This window comes from Mauremys reevesii, linkage group 26 (assembly GCF_016161935.1).
Source record: "Mauremys reevesii isolate NIE-2019 linkage group 26, ASM1616193v1, whole genome shotgun sequence".
Lineage (NCBI taxonomy): Eukaryota > Metazoa > Chordata > Testudines > Geoemydidae > Mauremys > Mauremys reevesii.
The window spans coordinates 10557099-10582532 of record NC_052648.1 but is presented as its reverse complement, the minus strand read 5'-3'; the positions used below and the strand labels follow the sequence as shown (position 1 = coordinate 10582532).

Below are 25434 nucleotides of genomic sequence, written 5' to 3'. Positions count from 1 at the left end.
TATATTTCAGTGATCAATATTTGATACTTAAAGGTCAGCCTTTGCCATTTTCCCTTGCAGTCTCAGGGCTGGTCTACAGTGAAAAATCCTCACCCCAAAGCAACATGGTTATGACGACCTAGCCCCCACAGTTGGACAGCACTAGGTCAACGGAAGAATTCTTCCATCACCCTAGCTAATGCATCTCAGGGAGGTGGGTTACCTATAGTGACAGAAGAACCCCTCCTGTTGCTGTCGTGTCTAAACTGAAACTCTACAGCTGTGCTGTTGTAGTGCTTTAAGTGTAGACATAGCTTCATTCTATCCTCTCTCTCAAATACAGCATGATTTTGTATTAGAGAACTTAAGAGGTGTCTTCCTGTGAGGCAGCTGCACTATAAACTGGAAGGATGTCATCTTTGCTGTATTGCATGCTTCGTGGTCTCTATGAAGCCAACATTTGCATGGCTGGTTAGATTTAACTTTATAATCACGTATAGTGTTGAATGTTTCAACCACCACTCAGGATTGCATCAGAAACCTTGATCACAATTCCTGGTGCATAGGCAGTGAAGCCAAGTTTTAAGAACTGTGATTTATTTCACCTACAAACTGATGTACCTTTAAAAAAAAAAAAAAAGGTACTGAACAACTACATCTTCACAGCTAGCATGTTAGTTTCTGTACTGACAATGAATAATGTGACTCCTGGCATGTTGCTCTAAAAATGAGCAGTTTTACTGTAACAATATAGATCCTCTCAAATGCAGAGCAAGTGCTATTTACAAATAGATAAAGTAGTGACTAGTTGGTGTGGTAAAGTCATCATTCAAGATTTTAAACACATCAAGACTATCCCAATGAAAAAGGGGTCTGTTAATTTTTAATCGTAATAACTACACAAACAAATCTCTCTTATTTGACCATATCCTTTTACAGCTTTGGAAATGTATTGTGGAAAACTACAGTCATCATATAGCATTCAGATACAGTACACATTCTACTTGATCTCACTCCTTTCCCATTAAAGAATCTGGCTGTAGCTTTAAATACTCTGCAAAGCATTTGTCTACACCAGCATTTCCCAACCAGTGGATCATGACCCCTAGGGAGGGTCATGAGGTGTTGAAAATTTTATTACATTCTGAAACAAAAATCTCACTCCCTTACTGTCCCACACACAACACCACGTCAAAGTCAAGTATTTTCTATCAACCTCTTGAAACAGACAAGTTCCATAGGCTTATCAGTGATATATTTTTTACACTCTCTCTAAGAGTAGATGCAGGAGGTCATGATTTTTTTTTTTTTTAAAACACTTCAAACACAGTGGTTGACTATCTGAAAAGACTGACTTTAGATACAGAAGTTTTAATTATCTCATCCCTCTACGCCAATGCAAAACAACAACACTGTATGAAAATGATAATTCCAGGATTTCTTGCATGCCAGCAAAGATTGGGTCTTGCAGATAACCAAACACACCTGTACTATAACATCTCCTTAGAACTTTGAAAATAAGAAGCTAGCTTCACCATTTTGCTTTTCTGCAGTTTGTAAATACTGATTGCCCTCCAACATCCACATGGAACACAAAATAACTTCTTTGATGTCTGTCAAAAGCAAAAATCATGTTATCAATGACTTCAGATTCATGCTGCTTTTTTGAATGGTTGCCTCTACAGCATCAGAATAAAAGCATTACAGGTGTAATAGCCCAAAAACTAGAAACTTCTTGTGGTTGCATGTCCTACTACATAAATTATCACCTTAATATTAATGAATAAACCCATCTCTCACACAGCAGCACAAGTTTCAATACAAGTAGAATTCCAAATTGATTTAGACTCAGACCCACATGCAAGTATACCTATTACAATAAAGTAGAAAGAGTGAGATGAGGTTTAGCAATGCAATGGGTCAGTTGTTACAGATTCTGCCTGTACAACAACATTCTGGAATGAGAAAAATTAATTATATTTCTTAGGCTATTGCTTATAGTATGAAGTCCTAAAGAGAGAATCCTGTTGACCTATTTTTGTTAGATCTACCCAGACAGCTAATAAATACAAAGTCCAAGTTAAGAGGCACTATTCACATTGTAGACAAAAATAAAAGGCGGATCAGTTTCCAGTGACTGTTTTCATCTGTAGGGTTACTGGAGGGCAAGTATGGACTGTAAAATAAGATGCATTCCTAAAAACCCAGAGATCATATAAAGTGAGATTGTTGATACCACCTGCCATTTTAAACAGTAATACATGTGCTGTCTTTTATAACAGGTGTCGGAATCTGCAGTTAGACTCCAAATGGCCTAGTTTGCACAAGAACTGCTTATTTGATTCCCAGGTGAAATTTCAATCAAAACAAATATTTCATTATAACTATTTTATTTTAAGATATCTTGTAAACTAGAGGCTGCCTGCAAGAAAAGTCAAGAGTTTACAGACACTCATGTTTTCCCATCAGTAGATTTGAGACAATTAGGCAGGTGAAAAATTAGTTTAGTTCCCACTTAAAGAGGCTGATTAGGAATCTTCCAAACTGCTACACACCTGTGAAACAGGCAAAACACAAAATATTTGTAGACTACTAATAATTCAAGTGAGAATATGCTAAGCAAAATAATTCTTAACAAGACAATTCCAATATTAATTGAAAAGCAATATATAAATAGTGATATAAGCAGGATGGGGAGGTCACATACTATTTAATACCTTATATAGGCTGAGCTTATTGTGCACACCAAGGATTCCTTGCAGCTGTACACTCCCCACCTCCACGACCTCTTTGCGGTTGTGTTACATAGCTGGCTAGGGCTTCATAGGTCCCCATTTTTCCCCATTGATGCTTAGAACATTCCCTGAGGTGCAGAATTGACCTGGTGTGGCAGTCTAATTTACTGTGTTACATACTGACAAACAGGAATGCCACTGAGTTGAGTGTAAGGACCCAAGTTCTGCCAGTAACAACACATATTTGAGGGCATTACACGGGAAAAATGGAGGCATATTTGTCCTCCCCCATGCCACATTTTATCCAATGCCTAATTAAAAAGGTATTTCTATCCTCCAAGTATTAAAGACATTGGCTGACAGGCTATTTCATTTAGTGACTTTTTAGCTTCCCACAATATTCCAGGGCTGTTCTATACTTTTAAATTTTTGCTTGGATGCTATAAGGCTAAGGGTTTGTCTACACTGGAAGGGCTACAGCAGTGCCGCTGTAATGTTTCAGTGTAGACACTACCCACACTGACTGGAGCGGTTTTCCTGTTGGCATAGACAATCCACCTCCCTGAGAGACGGTAGCTACATTCACAGAAGAAATCTTCCATTCCCTAGCACTGTCTACACTGGGGATTAGGTCCGTTTAACTACGTCACTCAGGGATGTGGATTTTTTACACCACCTGTGCAACACAGCAATGCCAATTAAGTTCCCAGTGTAGGCCAGTCCTAACAAACAGTGACCCTACTTCCTCAATGCATTCACATTTTGACTTCATTCTATTAATCCTATTTCTCCAAGCTTTATTTATTTATTTTTTAATTAGGAAAAGAGCTATAAGATAGTGGAATACTACCCAAAGGAAAGGGTTGGAAGCCCCATCTTTTAAAACTTTAGGAATAAACTTGACAAAGCACTAGAATCTGTAATCTAGATAGAGAACAATTCTTATAAAGGAATGGACAAGATTATCATCATTTTAACCCTCAGGAGCCCCAGTCACGGACCAAGGCCTCACTGTGCTAGATAGGCTCTGTACAAATACACAGTCCCTCCTCCAAAGAGTTTACAATTTAAGTACAAAACAAGAGACAACAGATGGATACAGACAGGGGATTACAAGGAAACAATGAGATAATACTTGTCAGAGCACACCAACACGATCTAATAGGTATCTATCTCTAATTCTCTGATTCTCTTCTAAATGGAGAGGACAAAAAAGTTATCTAAATGCCATGTAACAGCTTTCACAATATATTCTTTCCTATAAAATGGCAATAGGATATAGCACCAACCTAGCTAGACAATCATCCACCTACATGAATTTCTAAAATATCCATCACATTAACCTCTACATAATCTCTCTTAAAAGACAGTAATTTGTCTAAACTGAAGGATGCTCTTACTTTTCACAACGCATCATCTTTATTTCTAAGTTGCCCATTGCCATATTATATGTTGAGGCCTAGATTCATGTACATATTAAGAATATATTGATTGGTAATTTTTGGTAATATAAGTCTGCAAATGAACACTGTCAATAAGTTTAGGATATACCATTTAAATATAGATAAGTCTCCAGTAGCTGTCAACTTGAGTGTATGGCAATTGATTTAGTGATCAGTATTCCTATTAGACAATTCTCAAGAGTCTTAGTTGTTCCCCACTTTGCACTACAACAGAGAAAAAAAAAAGAGGAAAAAAAACCCTTACAAATATACATATGTGGCAGATGAAAGCACCTACCATTATAGACATCTGTTTGATCAAGCTTAATTAATCTCTGGAATATTTTGCAGAAGAATATGAGTGGTTTTACAGAGTATTTTTAGATATTTGTTAATTCTGTATTTATTTTAGAGAGTCAAAGATGTCCACATGCAAAAGCAGTAAGTTTATAAATTAAGTACAGTTTACTCAAATAAGCACATTTGCTCAAAATGAACCCTTAACAGAAAAAAAAATTCAAAGACACACACTGAATAAAGACACCAAGCAGAACTAGTAAAATTGGCACACCAGAAATGTCCATGCTTACTACAAAAGAAAAAACAACATAGGAAACTCATTCTGCTTAGGAAAAATAATTCAAGAAAGTGAGACTGGCAACTACCTCTCACAAATATCCCAATTTCTCATTGGCAACAGGTTGCTCATTTTGGTAGGTAAAATAATGAAATCAAGAACAAAACCCATTTCAGTTCAGGCAACAAATGTAAAGGCAAAAGTTAGTTTTGCCTTCTTTGCTTCTTTCTAAAAGGGTGTGTGTGAAGCATTTTAAATGGTTACAACTAACTTGTTTTTCCGGGAAGGCTATGCATGACTGAGGAATTAATAGACTGATAGTTACCAAGCAAGTGAAACCTAATTGAATCAAAAAATCACTCAGACTTTAAAGCTCTAAATGCCTTATTTAACTCAAAAGCGTAACAAAAGACCCCAGTTACAGTCACTTTAATTAAGGCCTGGGAAAGCTGAAAACCACTTCTCTGGGTCCACCAACAAGCCCTCTACAAAAGAAGGATGACAAGACTTGACATGCCTGATATTACAGAGATGAAAAAAAAAATTTTTTTTTAAATGTTAAAGCCTTTTTTTTTTTCGTTTTTAACTAAACAGCTCTTCTCCATCTCCAGACTCAACTTTGAGGCCAACAGAAAATCAAACTGAGTATTTCCTAAATGAGCAACAATTTGTGGATGGATTTTTAAGAAAAAACATTTCATACATCAGAGTTTTCTGACTCCCTTGAACCTTCCACTAAGCATCATGGAACCAGATATATTTCTACACTTCTGTACAGTATATCAGGCTTTGGTGAAAGCATGCTTAGCCATATACAAATAAACCTTTTGTTAGGGGCATAGAAAAGATCACTTCCAAAAAAATAATATATATTGTTCTAGTCACACAACTGCTTGAAATTAGTTCAGCTAAAAGAAAGTCACAAATATAACTGGGTCAGTCAGTTGTGCTTATTGACATTGTCTAAATATACAAAAAAGACAAAAGATTAAAAATATATACAATTTGAAACGTAGTACTACAGTAGATGCTAAGCCACTAGATGTTCTAAATGATAACACTGAGCTGGAAAATGAAAAGGAGAATGTCTCATGTCAAGTGGCTGTTCTTTAATAGTCCACTACAAATGCTTTTTTGCTGAGTTCTACAATTCAAGTCTGTAGAACAAGCCAGCAGATGAGATAATTGTCCACCCGCTCAAACCAAACTTATAGTCCTTAATACAGCGAAGACGAGTCACTCATTATAGCTGGCAGTGATACAATTCATTCAGGCTTATGTTTATTGTGAAAAACAAAAACGGAAGAGCTTTCTTATCCAGCTATATTAACACCCACTTACCACATCTACTAATGTTTTATCAAATACAAACCACACAGGATGGAAAAATGAAGATTAACTATTAGATCAACAGTATCTAAAACTGAATGCAAAGAAAGACTTGTCTGAACAAATTAGCTTCCGCGGTCTGTGTAATGAAACAAAGAAACGTGATAAAGGGTAAAATAATAGCGCCAAACTGTGTTCCATGAACTATTTCTGTAATTGACATCTTGGCCAATGGTTAGAGACACCTAGACATTATTTTCCTGAAGCCTTTTTCATAGATATATTCAACGTGATTCTAAAATATTGCCATAGACATTTTCACAGTTCAGTGCAACTGTACCTGTATTTTCCGCTCATGGTCCACCAGTGGCAAACATTCTAGAGTCCCAGCTCCTCAGCTGCCAGCCATCTTGGCTGATGACCCATGTCTCTCTCCTTCTTGACCAGGATTTTTCCTGGCTGCACAGTTCCTGAGTTCCCCAGCAAGTCAGACTGCCTAAGGAGGCCTATTTTGCTTTCTCCTCAGAGGCGACAATCAGCATAATTATCCCTAGTTTTAAGGCACCACACAGCCTAAGCAAGCACATTTATTCTTAAGGTAAAAGTACTACAAAGAAAAACATTAAAAACAATAAACAAACTTAATCGGATACTTTGATTTTGTCTTCATGTAACAGAAGATGACCAGACGAAGGTCCTCTGCTTAGGACAAAACTTTGAAAAACTAAGTATTTGCATAACTGAAGGGGGTATATTTGCATACACCTCGCCCTACAGATTTCCTAGGAAACCCACCTGTTTGCTCCAGAAGTTCATTCTTGCCTGGCACAAATAGTACTTTGGAACTCATAACACTTCCCAGAGTTTACATTGGTCATGTTTCCCCCATATACAAGTTACATAAAATCCCATAATACTACCTAAACTTTGCATTTATAATACAAAGGACTCAAACTATTTTAAACTTAATTCAGTAAGATCCCTCAAAGATATTGCAGGATACTGCTATACATGTCACAGCCATTTTAAACATGTCTTCTCATAAGAACATACCACTATCAGCTTCTACTAGGATGAATTATCACTAGTGTGCTGTTAACCATATACTTCCTGTACCTTTTCCTTGTTCAAATATCTCATTAATTGTACCACTTATTTATTTAATTATCTTCAGAATACACCTCAGTGCCATCTTTCAAAATAGATACTGTCAGCTTTTAATAAGTTAGTGAACACAGAGGCTTCTTTATAACTGGTCCCATGATTCAGTCTTTTTGATGCATGCAAATAGTTTAATACCTCCTCTGCTGCTAATTATGTCACAAATGCAATATGCTGCTGAAGAACATTTCTATACTAACTGCTCTAAAGTAAGCTAAGTACATGAAAGATCTTCTCTAATCTGCAGTGAAGAGGAGCCTTAACGAGGATTGTGGACAAGTGCCAGACCAGGAAAGATCAGAAGCAACAGAGCCTCTCTCTCAACACAGAGCAGAGACCGCTACCATCTTTAATCTCTCCTGTGGCTGCATCAACAAGCCATGGGGAATACAAAACAGCTCTCAGAAGAGCCATCACTGAAGAGCAAAACTGAGTCTATAGCCTTTCTAAAGGCTCCCTACTCCCAAACTTGGATGTGCACATTCTCCTTAAGAGCAGCCATGGATGCAATGTCTATCTCAGCAATGCCAGCAGGAAGGTTGAGAATGCAGGAGCAGCAACATAAGTAGACCTGCTTTGGGATTTCAAGTGATGGAGGTGTACACCAGGCAACATGGCACCCTGGACGCAGTAATCACCCACATTGGCCCCACCAGTATCCTGCAGATCTGTGCTTAAATAAATCACAAGTTAGTTAGAAGTTAGTTTTTTATGGGGCGGTTGCAAAGCATGAATTAATGAAATGCCGTTGAACTATGTATTTACGGTATAGTTGGCATCTTATTTTGTTGAAAGTTTCTGGAAGTTCTTCTTGTCAGCTTGCAAAATTTGTCTTATGTGCGCTCCAAACTTCTTAAAATAAGTTACTAGCAAGAAGTTTTGCAGAACTCTCCTCACCTGCTTGCCTAAGAACCACCTTTATTTAATCTATCAGTAAATTGATTTTGCTATGCTGTTTTAAATACACAGGTGAGAGAGCTGCAAAATGATCCATTAGCCTGGCTGATTCAAGCTTCTTATTCCCTAATAAAGCAATCATTGTGTGGCCAGAGCAAGTTATAGGTACTAGCTGTGCCTCAGTCCACACAAACAAAGGTTCAACATAGAATGAAAGCAGAAATGTAGTGAAGGCTAAACTCTACATTACTCTTTATAATTATAACACACAAAAGGTCACTTGTTTATTATTGTTGCCAGAACCCTCCCCTTTGCCAATGCCACAGAAGAGCTAAGTAGGGACACTGGCTCCAATTGTTCCTTCTAAGGTGGAGACCAGGATTCTTGCAGACTGGAAGGTCCTTATCAAACCCTCTTTTGTGTAGCATTTCCCAATTCTGGGTTAAAGTACTTGACTCCTTTGCCTTTTGCAGGGATTCAGACACTTAAATTAACAATAGCAGCAACTCTCAGCCCATTCAAGAGTAGATGGAATAATGATCTCCTTCAAAGATCTTAACACATAGGAACTGATCAAGTATCAGTGAACATAAGCATGGTACAGACATGTCAGATGAACGGCTTATTTCCTACTGGTAATATTTTTCCAGTCAGATTTCTAGCATTCCTCAGTTTCCCTCATTTTATACCCCACCCTGTGCCCATTATTATGTAATATTTATAATACAGTGGTCCCCAGAGGCCAAGCAGCCAAGGCCCCATTGTGTCAGATCCACAAACACAGTTAACGACAATCCCCATCCCAAAGAGCTTATCATTTAGGATGCCTCTGAACTCCCTATTGAAACTGGCATTTTTCCAGCTGAAGACAATTGTATTAAACTTTGCAACCAGTCAATACAGGTCTTTACTCAGCAAGAAGGGTGGCTTTTGAGAAATGCAAATCCATTGTCTCCAAATACACATCCGGAAGGGGAGTAGGGTCACCACAACTCACCTAATTCGTTCTGGCAATTAAACCCACCATTCAGTATGGAGCACTCCCATTAGACCATTGGGTTGATTCTAATTCAGGTCTTAAGTTTTTCCTCCCAGAAACTGATTGCTCCCTTCCTCTTAAGATGGTCATGTCAAGGATTTTGTAACTTTGTACCCTGCCTCTTTCAGGAGCTACAACTCCTCAAATTACTCATTGTTGATTTATCACTTTACATTATGCATGGAAAGATGTGTTTTTCAATACTTTTTACATTAAGAGAAAAATTATGTGAAGGATTCATAACTCAGTTTTGCCTACTGATGAAAATTCATGCTCGGACACGAAAGATGGCTTCTGAGTAGCTCTAAAGTGCAACCAAGGCCAAAGTGATCCTATTACCATATAACTGTTTTTTTCTTAAAGCTGTCAACTGAAAAAATATGAAGTCCTAATCCTGTCGTTCAAGAAGTCTGTACCTATCAAAGGCAGAGCATAAGAGCAATTTTATCCACCAGTTATGACAATCCTTCAGACATTTTTGTGCAGATTTTGCCATAAATACACAGGACCACTCCAATAAACCTAAGGTACCTGAATTATAAAGACACATCGTCAGAGTGTAAAAGTCCTCAGTAAGTCTCTTTAGCATTTTGCCCCAGTTGCTTCACCTAACCAGGTTTTTATAACGGCACCACTCACCACAGTATCTATCACAGTACCAGATAATACTGCTCTCATATAGGGGTAGCAATATTTATAACATACTGAAGATGCAAAGTGATATGCAAGAGCTAAACAATTTCAGTGGCAAAATTCTCCTGCAAGCAGATTTCAGGTATGGAACCATGTACCTTTAACCACATCAGTCCCAGCTAGGAAGGCCCAGAGCAAACATCCAATACTCTTTCACATCATATGGTGCACAGATTCCTTGAAAAGTTTTGCCAGACACAGCAACCCAATTCTTCCTTTAGTCAGCTGTGCTGCAAGTCCTCCAGAAATGGACACCTATTGTGATAACTTATTCCATATGATATAAATTCACCTAACACAAAGGATAAAATTAAGTTTTACGTCTGCCCACTGCTCTCACTGCCAGTAGGATGTGTTTCCCTGGTGAATCACAAACAAGACAGAAAAAGAATGGCATGGCAGAATGAGACAGATTGTTATTTGTCTTCCCTGCTTGCATGCATGCTTTTCCCTAAAATTTGATCCAGGTAGCGGGGAATGATGCAGAGATTCACATGCCACTGCATGTATTTCTCAAAAGTAAAGATGGTATGTGACAGATGGCCAACCATGGTTCGTGAGTCACATTATTTACTCCTTCTCATAACACAAGGACTAGGGGTCACCAAATGAAATTAATAGGCAGCAGGTTTAAAACAAACAAAAGGAAGTATTTCTTCACACAACGCATAGTCAACTTGTGGAACTCCTTGCCAGAGGCTGTTATGAAGGCCAAAACTATAACAGTGTTCAAAAAAGAACTAGATAAATTCATAGAGGATAGGTCCATCAATGGCTATTAGCCAGGATGGACAGGGATGGCGTCCTTTGATGATTACCTGTTCTGTTCATTCCTTCTGAAGCACCTGGCATTGGCATTATTGGTCGGACCCAGTATGGCCATTCTTACGGTGTTTGGAACTGAGCTACTGGTTTACTTAAATTGCACTTATGATAGCAAATGTCAGCTCCTGAAGAAGAGTGGGGAGCTGTCATATTTAAGAGCTGGAAAGATGGAAGCTTATAAGGTTTATTTCAACCAGAAAACACTGCACAATCTTGAAGAGAAAAAGTGTTGCTTGGTGGAACTGCTGCATGCTGATTTTAAATGTAATCCACTGTTCCCCAAAAGACAAGTTTCAACACAAAATGAAAGTTAGCCAAGGAAGAAACATGCTTCATAAAGTGTAACTGAACACACAGATAAAGGCCAGGACAATGCTTTTCATTCAACATCCATTACATCTTCTTCCCACAGATGGAATCATGGAAACAGGCCAAAGTGTACCAGATCCAGGATGTTCCACTACAAATGTAAAGTGGAGTAAACGTTTTTATATATTTAAAATTAAAAAATGATTCAAGGGTTAGGCAGCAGCTGGCTGATAATAGACTGATATTACAGGCATGTTTTATTTTGGCAGAAACTAGATGAAAATATAATGTAAATCCCAAACAAAAAAGTTAATGCTGCAAAATGAAAACGGGGGGAATCTCACCTTCAAAAGCTTTTCATCAATAAGCAACGTTCAATCCTTGAGGGGCCATTTAGGGATCTGGGGCAAAAATTTGTCTGGGGATTGGTCCTGCTTTGAGCAGGGGGTTGGACTAGATGACCTCCCGAGGTCCCTTCCAACCCTGATATGCTATGATCCTATCTTCCTGATCATATCAATGAGGAAGTCTGCTCAGCAGCACAGCCAGTGGGAAGAAATGCTTACACACTTTTCCAATAAATTTTTCAATTCCCCTAATTTAACGCATTTATGTTACTACAGTTAAAATAAAGTGCATGAAGAGATAAATTAAGCCTGCTTCAAAGTACTGTATAGAAAGCCATGAAACTAAAAGAGAAAGGACTTATTAGACTCCAGTCTTGCTAAGGGGGATAGAATAAAGCATTATTTATTTATTTTTATTAAAAAGCTTTTCCACAATGGATACTGAAACCATGCTTGCTACAGCCACTTTTTTCCCCCCAAGATCATTATTGAACAACTGTTTTCAAATATGGTTGTCACTAGTACAGTCCTGCTCCCAATATGGACAGGGGTTTTGTCATTAGAAATGGGATTTTCAAAGGAGATTAACTGACTTACATGCCAAACTCCCACTGAAGTTAAATAGGAGCTGGGTGCCTAACTCTACTACTCTTTTGAAAATCCCAGAGAAAGAAACCTCTTCATGCACACAAAGCAAGGGCCATGCATGGGGTCACCACTTCCAGGATGCTTTGTCCAACAGATGCTTATGTACACCAACAACCCAGTAAGGAGAGTTTAACTTGTCCATTCATTTTGATTAGTAAAACCATTATGACATTACAAAACCCTGTGTGAAGACAAAGGCAAGAAAGATCTGTTTTTCCATTTTAATATTTGCTTTCACTGTGTGTCTACACTAGGTTTTTTCCCAGTATATCCCACTAGTTCAGCTCCAGCAGAAGCAGCAACAGTAAGAGCTCTAGCTTAGAAGAGGCTCTGAGCAGGTCTAGACAATGCAATGCTAAAGATGCAGGCAGTCACCAGCAAACTTTGTATATAGTAATGCTTCCACCATTGCTACCCATGGTGGAGACAAATTGCAGATATTAATGGTGGAAAGTTCTAGGGAGGGAAATCCTAGTGTAGACAAGGCCTAAGAGTCACTGCCAGGCATCCATGATTTATAATGCTAATTGCTATCCAACAACACACACAATAGACACCAGCATAAAGTGTGTGTCAACATTTGTTGACAAGTCTGCATTAGTAAATATCAGCTGTTTTGCACAGGCTAAACCTTTTAGTTGACTTTTAGATAGCCTTGTCTCAAGGCAATCTGAGGATGTACATCCAGACTTGTTGGTGTCTCAATGACACTTCCTCAACACTATGAACAATGGAATCAGTGGAGAAGAACAGAGGAGTTTTTATTGCTATTCCTAAAGTACTATTTTGATTATTACGGATTGGTACTCAAACACTGGAAAAATATAGTGCTTACCATGACCATATGGAAAGCTCTGGTTCAGTTCCCAGTACCTCACTCAAAACTAGCACGTGTTTAAACTGCTCTGCAATGAAATGAGGCAGGGGAAAGAAGAAAGAAAAAATACCTTGCATTGTTTAACAGCAACTTCTTTCAATGAGTAAGTAGCATCTTTGATGGTCTCCCTCCAGAGGGATTGTATATTGGTGGAGAATCTTTAGAGAAATAACAGTACCAGTAGGAAATATGCATTTAAATTGATCAATGATCTGTACATATGGTTGCTGAAACTTGATCAGTTCTTATCCTACTGCATGTGTGAAGATCCAGAGAGGAAGTTATTCTATCTAGTTTTAAATGGTGAAGAGTTACACTATTCATTCTTTGACTCTCTAGATCCCTACAAAAGGACTTACTTGTCGAGTACTTATTCTAGAACTGGAAATAATATACAGTATTCAGTTCTCCTTGACAAAGATGATGGGAGTCACAAAGTAAGGCCTAGGGCCTGCATGAAGATCATAAAGGCATTGATATTTGCAGAGATCTACTGCCAAATAATATGGTGCTCAGTATCTCAGTAGGCCTAGCTGTCCTCTAGGAAATTTCTAATTGAAATCTCCACAGAATTATTCATCAAATGTTTATTGAATCCAGTTTTGAGTAGAATAATAATAGCTCAAAGCATGAACTACACAAGCATGGAGAAAAGGTTAATATACATATCACCATCTCCACAATAAACAATCACAAACACTTGTAAATAATTTATTATATGATCTAACAAAAGCTGGCTCTTTCATTAAATACTAGAAGCTGCTGGGTGTTATTTTTTGTGTGCAGAGCACTGAGTCCTTGATAGCAACTACATCTTCCTATACCACCAAAGCAATACCAAACAGCATTTAAACTACATTATGAAATTGAAAGATTCAGTAGTTTTTCGTGGTATGTGGCTCTAGTAAATACTACCTTGTACTGTGGAGCATCAGTGTGAAATATCCAAATCTAAAGCTATCTGAAACTTAATGTCTATTGGAAACAATATTGCATTTCATCCTGAGATCAGCAGTGATACAGAACATAAAACACAAATGAATTTTACAATCTATTTGTTCTAGCAACAAAACCTACATTTGTTTCTTAATCCCTTCCACAGTCAATATTATTTTGCTGTTTACTGTATTTTGAAGTTGTGATATGCTATCTACTAGCTTGTCCTAGTACTATCATACTAAACTCCACACCAAGTTACTAATTTTCTGCCAAAAAGATAATTATGGAAGTTGTACACACAAAAGTTTCCAACACTGAGTTGCTTGTGCCAAGCCTCCAAGGACTTCCTGATTAACGTATACCACATGACAACAATTGATAAAAGAATTCTCATTTCTCAGATAAACCAGTTCTTGATGAGTAATTATTTACTTTCCATCAGTTTCCTGATCTAACTCAAATAATATAGAAGAATACATCAGGTGGTGGCATCCCAGTGCTTTCTACCTTAAATAAGCCTATGAATTAGGGCATCTATAGAAATGTTTTTAGGCAGAAGTTAAATGAAATTATTTTAACTAAAAAGCTTAATTATACTTGAACTCTATTTTCTTATACTCCAATCTCACCCTAGAAAATAGTCACTTATCTCTTGAAGGCAGCAGACAGGAATTTCTTTACATTACAAATCACATGATGTAAATACCAAAGCAATCTCCCCTAACACTATAACCAAATACTGAACCCAAGAACAAAGATCTCCCACCCACCAGATCCTTCACCTCCCTTTTAATTCTCTCTCCCCATTGCTTCTAGCAGCTTCCTTGAATTGACTCTCCTTTTTGGGCGACCCCACAAACCTCTTCTTCCTCATTTTCATTTCTACTTGCCCTTTCCCCCTTGATAACATCCCCTTTTCAGCAGAGAAGTCACACCTTTTATTTTGATGGTGTGTGTGAGAAAGAGACTCAGACAGCTCAGAGAGGGGCAGCAGATGTGAATCACCCCCCTCCAGAACCACGCACAGGAGACAAGTCCAGCGTTTCCCACTAGATTTTTATTCGCTGGTGGGCAGCCCTGGTTTGAATGGGAGAGAGTCATCACCCTCCCCCAACCCCTACTGAGGGGCGGCAGAGATAGGAGGAGGAAGGCAGCTGCCACCCGCCCCCAAAACCCTACAGGGGGGAGTCCCAGAGTGAAGGAAGAGGGGCTGCCCCCCTCCACCCAGGAGCCTAGATGGGGAAGGCCTGGGGTTAGCTCTTCTGAGGAAGCAACCTCAGGCCCTCCTCGGCTCGCTGGGGGGTGGGGGGCTGTCGTTCAGACCCCCCCCCCAGGATCCCGCAGCGGGAATTTAGCCCCCGGCCCACTCCCCTCCTCATGACTCACCAGGGCCTACGCTGCCCTCCTCAGCCGCCCCGCGCCCCCGGCCCCAGCCCGCCCTCCGCGGGGCCCCGGCCCACCTCGTCCTCCTTGTGGTTGCGGATGCCCCGCACCAGGTCCTGCAGGTTCTTGTCGAACATGCGGTCGATGCTGCCCTTCACCATCTTCAGCGCCATCGCGGCGGCGGGGCCGGGCCGGCGGGGCCTGCGCTCGAGCTGAGGGGCCGGGCCGGGGCGCTGCAGCCGCTGCCGTGTGTGTCCGGGCGAGGCGGGCCGGGCCGCTCACATCCCGCTCGGGGCCGGGCGGCGCGCGCGCGCCCCGGGGACGCAGGAGGCAGCGGCTGGAATCTCTTCGCTCCGGGCTCCGCTCAGCCGAGCGCCTGACAAAATGGCGGCCGGTCAGCTGAGGGCTCGGCCCCGCCCCCTCCGGGCCGCCACACGCTACGCTCCGCCCTCACATCCGCTAGCCCCCCCCACGCCCCTCCGCCCCGCCCCAGCCCGGGCCTCCACCCCGCCCCCTCACCCATATCTCCGCCCACACCACTTCTGGCCCCGCCCACTCTCGCGAAGGCCGCGTCACTGCTCCCTCTGGCTCCGCCCCTGTGTGCCGGAGCCGCGCCTGCTTCTCCTCTCCGCCCCTTCTGGGCGCTAGCCCCGCCCCCTGACCCTGACCCCGCCCCCCAGCGGTGATTCCTCGCGGCTGCCTCCACGTCACCCGGCCGAAGCTGCCGGCAGCCTTTGGGGCGGGGCTGGGGAACAGCTCCCCCGCCCCATGCCGCCCAGCGGGGCCCCTGCCCGCCTGGGGCGTGGAGAGGGCTCAGCCAGGTGACCCCACCCCCCGAAAGCTCACCTGTGCCGACCTAAGCACCTGCTTCACGTAGGCACTTGCTGACTAGGGGTGCCCTGAAGCACGTGCTCAGGGGCTTTGCTGAATGGGGACCCGTAATGCACAATGATACAGGGCTGCTCCCCTTTCCCCACAGCCCCACGAGCCCGTTTACTCCTGGTGCTGTGACCTATGCACACTTCGCAGCGTTATAGCGGGACCACTGTGCATGTGGCAAGAGGGCCATGCCTTTTGGTTGTACTGTAGAGTGCCTGGTACATTAAATTAAAGGAGATATCCTGTCTCCTAGAACTGGAAGGGACCTTGAAAAGTCATCAAGTCCAGCCCGCTGCCTTCACTAGCAGGACCAAGTACTGATTTTGCCCCAGACCCCCCTCTCAAGGATTTAACTCACAACCCTGGGTTTAAACAGGCCACTGCTCAAAGAGCTGAGCTATCCCTCTGTCCAAGGGCTGTATGAATAATGAATGCTATTGTGTGAGTGTGTCATTCATAATAGCAGCATGATAACAAATGATATTGTAATCTGTTATAATAAAGACAAATGATGTGACAAAAGAGAAATAATAATTCATGACAACATTGACAACATAATAAATATAATCCAAATCCACTCCTGCAGATGAAGAATCCAGGTGGGGCCAAAATGCTAGTCTCTGAGAGTGTAAAAGGCACAAATGTACATGCCACTAGTGGATACAGAAGCAGCAGCAGCTTCAAAGCCACAGTAGAGCATTGTGGTGGTGCTCTTATTTTGTTAGTATCCAGCTAGGGATCAGGACCCCATTGTGCTGCACACTATGCAAATGTAATACTGTCATCAGCAGATAGGATTGAACCTGGGACCTTGGTGCATGACCTAAAACCCAACTGGTTGTCAGCTAAGGCTGTGGTCACCCTGCTGCTAGATGGGCCAGAACACCACACCCTGGAGGTGTGTGAGTTACACAGACACACACCACTAAGTAAAAAATGGCACGTCATAGGTAAACCGCACCAAAAATGTACACATAAAGTGGCCCCTGGAGTCACTTAGATTTTCAAGTGACTAGTGGCTTTGGGCAGCGCAATGTTTGGGTGCCTAAATTGGGACACTTGCATGGAGAATGGTTTTCAGAAAATGCTGGGACTTCACTTTCTGAAAAATCAGGCCTCTTTAAGATGTCTCCGTCGGGCACCTGTGATGGGGTATATGAACCCCTCACTGGCTGAGAAGGGGTTAACTGGAGCCCGAGAGGGCATATCAGACTCAGGGAGGAGTTAAAAGGAAGATGTTTAGAGTCCTTGGAGGAGGGAGCTCTAGGAGCGTTGGGAGTTCCCGTTCTCTAGGAAGAGCCTGACAAGAACCTGGCAGATGCAGAACTGTGGGAAAACTACAGAAGTGGCATGAATTCGTCTGGAGGCCCTTGACAAAGGGGCAGGAGTCCAGGGAGGCATCCCTGTGCTTTGGTGTTCTGTAGAAAAGCAGAGAAATGTGAGTAGGTAAAAGGGATTAAAGGCTCAAGCCTGAGATGGGTAAAAGTTACTTAGTTTGTATTTTGTCTGATTGGAGGTTTTGTAGTGGGACTTAAGAGAGAAGCTTTGGGAGTTGCTATTTCAGGAAATAAGACTGGGGAGGGATAGCTCAGTGGTTTGAGCATTGGCTTGCTAAACCCAGGATTATGAGCTCTAATCCTTGAGGGAGCCACTTAGGAATCTGGGGCAAAAATCAGTACTTGGTCCTACTAGTGAAGACAGGGGGCTGGACTCAATGACCTTTCAAGGTCCCTTCTAGTTCTAGGAGATAGGTATATTGCTTTTTTTAAAAAAAAAAAAAAGAGGCAGCCAGATGGGATAGAAGGGAGATTGATTCTCCAGAAGGAGGAAAACCTGACTTGGCTGGAGGGTACCAAGCCATGATGACTATACTAGGGCTATTGATCAGAGGTGAAAGTGGGCCAGTATGGCATACTGGCAAGAGCCAGTATGCCATGGCAGGGATTTAAAGGTTCTCAGGGCTCATGGGAGCTCCAGGCCTTTTGAATGCCCAGCTGCAGCGGGGATTTAAAGGGCCAGGAGCTCTGCAGCCCCTGAGCCCCGGGGACTCCCAGCCACCTCTGCAGCTGGGAGCCCCAGGGTGATTTAAAAGCCCTGGGGCTCCCAGCAACAGGCAGTGCCCCAGGGCCTTTAAATCTTGAGAGGCCCCGCCTCTTCCGGATGAGGCCACACCCCCTCAGGACTCCAGCAAGTACCGGTAAATCCTGTAAGTTACTTTCACCACTGCCATTGATGTAGGGTTGCCAACTCTCTACTGGCACAAAACCGAACACCCTTGCCCCATCCCCTGCCCTGCCCTCCTCTGAGGCCCTGCCCCTTCTCAGAGGCCCCGTCCTTGTTCACTCCATCTCCCCTCCCTCTGTCGTCACTCTCCCCACTCTCACTCACTCATTTTCACTGGGCTGGGGTGCGGGAGGGGGTGAGGAATCTGGCTGGTGGTGCGGGCTCTGGGGAGGGGCCAGAAATAAGGAGTTCAGAGTGCAGGAGGGTGCTCCAGTCTGGGATCGAGGGGTTCAGAGGGCTGGAGGGGGATTAGGGCTGGGGCAGGGGGTTGGGGCATGGGGGTGCTCAGGGGTGCAGGCTCCAGGCGGCACTTACCTCAAGCATCTCCCAGAAGCAGCAGCATGTCCCCCCTCCGGCTCCTACGCAGAAGTGCAGCCAGGTGACTCTGTGTGCTGCTCCATCCGCAGGTGCCGCCCCCGCAGCTCCCATGGCCCACAGCCAATGGGAGCTGTGGGGATGGTGCTTGGGGTGGGGGCAGTGCCCCTGGCTACCCCTACATGTAGGAGCCAGAGTGGGGACATGCCTCTGCTTCCAGGGAGCCATGTGGCACAGAGGCTAGCAGGGAGCCTGCCAGCCCTGCTGCGCTGCGCTGCCCATTGGACAGTCAACAGCCAGGTCAGCAGTGCTGAGTGGAGCCACCAGGATCCCTTTTCAACGGGATATTCCAGTCGAAAACCGGACACCTGGTGACCCTACACTGATGTCCTGAGGTGCAGAGCAGTGTTGCTAAAATGCCAGGCAGGTCACACGAAGAGGGAGCACTCCAGAATGATGAGTCTATGACAGCACTTAACTCTGAGCAGGGGCGGCTCTATGTATTTTGCCTCCCCAAGCCCGGCAGTCAGGCGGCTTTCGGCGGCGTGCCTGGGGGAGGTCCACCGGTCCCGCGCCTTCAGTGTATCTGCCGCCAAATTACCACCAAAGCTGTGGGATCGGCAGACCTCCCGCAGGCATGCCGCCGAAGGCCAGGGCCGCCCAGAGGATTCAGGGGGCCTGGGGAAAAGCGGGGGAGCTGCGGCGCTTGTACTCACCTGGCGGCGGTCCGGGTCTTTGGCGGAATTTCGGCAGCGGGGGCCTTTCAGTCGCTCCACATCTTCGGCAGCACTGAAGGGCCCCCTGCCGCCGAAATGCCGCCGAAGACGCGGAGCGACTGAAGAGCCCCCCCCCGCTGCCGAAATGCCGCCAAAGACCCGGACCACCGCCAGGCCAGGGCTCGTGGGGCATTTCAGTGTGAAGCCTGATTTAAGACGTTGCCAACTCTGTCCACATATCTATTTAGGGGACACCATCATAGGACCTAATCACATCAGCCATGCCACCAGGGGCTCGTTCACCTGCACATCTACCAACGTGATACATGCCATCATGTGCCAGCAATGCCCCTCTGCCATGCACATTGGCCGAACTGGACAGTCTCTACGTAAAAGAATAAATGGACATAAATCAGACGTCAAGAATTATAACATTCAAAAACCAGTCAGAGAACACTTCAACCGCCCTGGTCACTCGATTACAGACCTAAAAGTCGCAATTATTCACCAAAAAAACTTCAAAACCAGACTCCAATGAGAGACTGCTGAATTGGAATTAATTTGCAAAATGGACACCATTAAATTAGGCTTGAATAAAGACTGGGAGTGGATGGGTCATTACACAAAGTAAAACTGTTTCCCCATGTTTATTTCCCCCCCCACACTGTTCCTCAGAACTTCTTGTCAACTGCTGCAAATGGACCATTTTCATTACCACTGCAAACAGGGTTTTTTTTCTCTCTTGCTGGTAATAGCTCACCTTAACTGATCTCTCTTGTTAGAGTGTGTATGGTAACACCCATTGTTTCATGTTCTCTGTGTATATATATATATCTTCCTACGATATTTTCCACTGCAGGCATCCGATGAAGTGGGTTTTAGCCCACGAAAGCTTATGCTCAAATAAATTTGTTAGTCTCTAAGGTGCCACAAGTACTCCTGTTCTTTTTGCAGTCATTTTTTAGGTACCCTGGCACTCTTAACACTCTCCCCGACACACACACACAGTCGCAGAGATGAGATTCACACAGTTGATTCCATGTTATAAATAACTTCATCCCCACCCCTGCCGACAGGAGTCTCTGACGGAGCTTTAGGAGAGAAATGGGGCCAGTGTTTGAAAACGGGACCTTGGAAAGGTTTGCTGTAATAAAGCCGAACCCAGCGCATGCCTCTCTGTGCAACATGCAGGTGACAGCAATGCACCTCCGAGGAGCTCTCTGCAGGTGAGAGGTTTCAAGGCCACTCTGTGGAATTTGTAAGTGTAAAATATGGTTTAAAAATTTATAACATTCAACATCCTGGGGCCAAGCCATGGCGGAGGAGGACATGCAGCAGGCAGCGTGTTTTGACTCGAGATAGCCTTTGTGGCTTTACCCTGAAGAAAGGGCTTTACCCTGCGGTTAGGGGGCAGATTTTCAGGTGCTTGTGGCCTGCAAACAGGGCCAGATTTTCAAAGAAACCTCAGCTGTCAATTAGCCTCCAAAACAAGCAGCCAGATGTATAAATTACTCAGCATGTCGGGTTCTGGGTGGTTTAGAAAAGCTGGCCCTCAGTGCTGAAAGCAGGGGAGCGGGCGTCTGAATAGCCTGCACCCTGTTCCCAACCCTTGAAGGGAGGCAGGTCTAGTGGTTTGAGTATGCAAGTGGGAGCCAGGATTCCTGGGGTCTGCTCCCAGCTCTGCAGCTGACTGGCTGGGTGACCCTGGAAGTGTCATTTTGCCTCTCTGGGCCTCAGGTGATGTTGCAAAAGCACAGAAGATGCTCAGGGGCTGTGCAGTGTCCCGGTGAGAGCAGCCACCCCCTCAGTTAGGAGGAAGCTTCTCCAGGCCTTAGCAGAACTAGCCCTGTTATGGTGAGGTACCTAACTCCCATTCATTTCAATAGGCGTTAAGTGCCTAAATACCTGTGAGGATCTGGGCCACTGTCTCCAGCATTGAGGGATCTCCTACATGGTCCAGCTCTAGTGGTCAGGTTTTCAAGGCACCTCGGTGCCCATAATCAGAGCTCAGTGTGCTGGGCCTCCTTGGAGGTCTGGTCCCAGCTGCGGCTTTCAGGGTCCGGGCACCAATGATTTGCTGAAGGAATCTCAGCAGCAGCCCAGGGATTTCTCTGGGTGCCTCTCCACCAAGCCCGGTGGCTTTGGTTCACAGGGAGCAGGTGTGTGAGCTTAGAGACTCTAATGGCTGTGTCCCTCTAGGCAGGTCTGTAGCCTCAGAGCCCAGCCCTGCACCATCTGACACCAGTTCGGTGAACAGGAAGGAACGTGGGTGCAGAAGGCGCCTGCAGCTCAGGGAAGAGGCACTAAACAGCAGCATGCAATTAGCTGTTTCCTTCCACACAACAAGCGGGGAGAGACTGGAATCAGTCCACTGCCTAGGAGGGCCGGCTTCCCATCAAAGAGCCGGATGACACCCCATAACCGAGATATGGCCGTGTAACCAGGCTGTCTAGGCATCACTTCCCTACTGTGGGTCCCCAAAAGTCAGGTGCTTCCCCCAGTGCGGAGGTGCATCCACATGCTGGAGTCGGAGTCTGACCCCCTCCAGGTCATTAGAGCCCAAAACGAAAAGGAAAACAGTGAACTAAAAAATCAGCTTCATTCGCGGCTTCATTGACCAGACTCCCACCCTTGTGCTCCGGGCTTGTCTCTGGGCAGCTAGACCCTTCTTGTCCATCTTCCTGGGCCGGGTCGGTTCATCCACCAAATGGAAGCTGTCTTAGCTGGGTCCCAGGCTTCCCTCCCTAAGGAAGTAGCAGAGCTCTGGTCTCCTTCCATCCTGGTCCACCCTGAATGGGGCTGTTTCTCCTCCTTTTCACCTCCTCTCCATGCCTGTCATTGGCTACAGGTGTAGCAGGGTGGGGTGAAATGGGTCCACAGGCTCTCCTTAACCCTCTCTTTGCCAGCAGGGAGCCTGTCTGCCTCGTTAAGCCCCGTCGTTGGCTGCATGGGGCCCATCTGCCCCATCACAGGCCAGCTACGAGGAGTGCTAGTTGACAGGTGTCCTTCAGCACCTGGACTGAGACTGGGACCTCGTTACACACCATCCACTGGAAGATAATACAGTGCTCAAAGCGGTGCCGGTGACATACAGGCGGAAGGCTCATTACTGAGCCATGGGCATGCTGTCCCACTGGGGGAAAAGACTCCTCCTTCAACACGCCATATAGCGTCTGTGCTAACTCTTGGCTTGCAACCTCACAGAGCTGTGCCAAGGCACTTCTGTGCTGAGCCAACCCGCCCCTGCTATCCCAGTCCTGTCCCCCTGACCTGCCTCTGCCAACGCCCCTCAGTCCTGACCCACAGGTCCCCATGGCACTCCGCATGCCTTCAGGCCTCCTGGATTCTCTTTTTTATTATGATTATTTTCCACCGTCCTTTCGCACCGAACACTTCCTGAGGGGACTGAAAGTGTCTCACTCAGCCAGGCTGGATGAAGGGGCAGGACTGTAATCCAAACTAAAGCCCTTGATGTGAACTTAGGGGCAGTTTGCATCCTGGCCTGCACTATGCAGCTCCTGGCTGCTGTGGATAGCTCCTCCACTGACAGCCCTCATCATCCTCCCCCATGTTAGGTGTGGGATGGTGTCTTTGACTGCCCTCTGGCGGAGCGTACTACGAAAAGCAAAGCAACACTTCCATTTGCCTTCTTGCAGTAGGCTGTGAAACGCAGCTGAGCCAGCAAATTCAACTTTGCTTTGCAGTCCTGAGCAAAGGGAATTACGCTGAATGCACTTTAGCTTGTGTCCAGTGCGGACCCAGCAATAACTTTTAACACAAGTTGCATTTGCATTGCAGATCCTTTTCCTGGAGCTGAATCACACAGCAGCAAGAGAAGCAGCATGTAATAACCAGCTGGGTAATGTGGTTTCAAGGTAACGTCCATGCCAAAGGCTCAAACAGTTAAGAGTAGGCGGTCACCTGCAGGGGTCAGCAGGATTTCCTCTCCCCTCCCCACCAATACAAAATTGGCCAGAGTCAGACGCACTTGGGGTGGGAGGTAGTGCTTCCTATCAGGGATTGGCCATAGCTAGAGATGGGACATGGCATGGGGATACATGGGCCTGGAAGATGAGTCTGGGCACCAGCTTGGGTGACTAGATAGTAAGTGTGAAAAATTGGGATGGGGGTGGGGGGTAATTGGCACCTATATAAGAAAAAGCCCCAAATATCGAGACTGTCCCTATAAAATCAGGACAGCTGGTCACCCTAGTGCCAGCTATGTCCATGCTGCTGCCCGACAGCTCTGGTGAAGTGGGGTTCAAGCAGCACTGGATGTCCAGGCCCAGGCACAAGATTTATGCCCTAGGGAAAAGACCTGGAGGAAGGGCAGCTGGAACAATTTCTATTGTGGGGGTGCTGAGAGCCATTGAACCCAACTGTAAACCCTGCATATGATGAAAACCAAGCCGGGGTACAGCAGCACCCCTATTTCCAGCACCTATGCCCGCAGGCTGTCTATGCACCTAGTGCATCCTTGGCTTGCCACTGCAAACAGACCCTGCTGTGCACTCCTGATAGCTCACCTTGCTCCTGGGTCCTAGCGCTGGCAACCACGACAACATGCTTAGACAAGGCGGGTCCGGCCATGGCCACACTACCTGGCTTTGTGTCAGGTGTCTGAAAGCTCCACCGGGGAATGACTGATTTCAATCCGCCATGTCAATTGCGGACGACCGCATGGCTGCTTCCAGGCTACGGCTGGGCAACGTCTCCTCCTGACTTCGAGTCCTATCGTCAGGGCTCAGTGCGCGGGGGCTTTGTCTCTGAGACCAAAAAGTGCCAGCCAGCGGTGACTGATGGTGACTGACTTTAGTCCTCTCAAGGCCAGTTCTCAATGACACATCCCTCTTACTGATCAAATCAAACCCTTTTATACCCAGTAGCTGCATCTGGCAATGTGTCTGAAATGCCTCCAGGCGCCTGATGTCTTGTTTAAGCAACGCCCAAGTTTCAAATCCATATAAGAGGATGAAGAATGGCCCCAGCTCTGCTCCTGGTACCTGGCCCTGCTTCTAGTCTTCTGCTCTGCGTCTGACCCCTCATCCTGCCTCTGTTCTTCTAACCCTTTTTTGACTAACTCACTGCGCTCTGACCCGCTGCGGCCCATTGACCTGGACTCTGGCCTGATCCTACGGCGTGCCACTAGTACGGAGTGCTATTTCTGGCCTTGAACCTAGACTGAACTCAGACCGCATCCACCCCAACCCAGGCTCCACATCAACATGGACCCCCATAGCTGGGAGCCTGACACAGGGAAGGGGATACACTGGGGTAGTCCAGAGAATCCTCTGTCTAGGTGCCAAGCTGGTGTGACATCCTCAGGGTCTAACCAGATTTGGGGTCAGGAAGGAATTTCCCCCCCAAGCCAGAGCAGCAAGGACCTTGGGGAGGTTTTCACCTTCCTCTGCAGCATGGGGTGTGGCTCACCGGCTGGGATCATCTGGGTACATCACCTAATTAATTCCCTGCCATTGCAGGGGCATGAGGCATTGGTGGCCCCTGGTCTCTGCCTGTGGCACACAGGTTAGTCCTGCTCAAGTTATCAGGCTCATCATGGGCCCTGTGCTATGCAGGAAGTCGGATTTGATGAGCTGCTGGTCTCTTCTGGCCTTAAACTGTGAACTGATGGACGAACACGGGGCCTGCTTCGCTGTCACCCTGCCACTTGTGTCATCATTCACACCCAGGCCAGGAAGGGATAAAACGCCACCCGGCAGATCTCGCTGTGCATCAGTGTGAATGACACGTGCAGGTTCACAGCGACCAGGCCTGCAAACTCCAGATGCATATTTTGACAAAGACACTAAGATCTAACATCTTGGTGGCAGATATTAAGCTGCCGCATTACTATGGAAAGAAATTGCCTTGAGGAAGCAGCAACCATCACCCACAAAGCAGCACCTCTGACTCGAAGGACAATGAGAATTGTTTCAATAGAGAAAATCATAGAATCTCAGGGTTGGAAGGGACCTCAGGAGGTCATATAGTCCCACCCCCTGCTCAAAGCAGGACCAGTCCCCAGACAGATTTTTGCCCCAGATCCCTAAGTGGCCCCCTC

General features: G+C 45.1%; 1 protein-coding gene across 2 annotated transcripts in view; it reads right to left on the bottom strand.

The window, feature by feature from the left end:
* AP3D1 (adaptor related protein complex 3 subunit delta 1) overlaps nucleotides 1–15543 on the bottom strand; it is a 69173-nt gene extending 53630 nt beyond the window's left edge. The window contains exon 1 of one of the 2 annotated variants that reach the window (XM_039515336.1): nucleotides 15258–15543. In XM_039515336.1, the coding sequence (XP_039371270.1) occupies nucleotides 15258–15353 (96 nt within the window). In that variant the 5' untranslated portion in view covers nucleotides 15354–15543. The remainder of the gene's footprint in view (nucleotides 1–15257) is intronic. The other variant, XM_039515337.1, reaches the window with a different exon arrangement.
* Between the last annotated feature and the right edge of the window lie 9891 nt (nucleotides 15544–25434).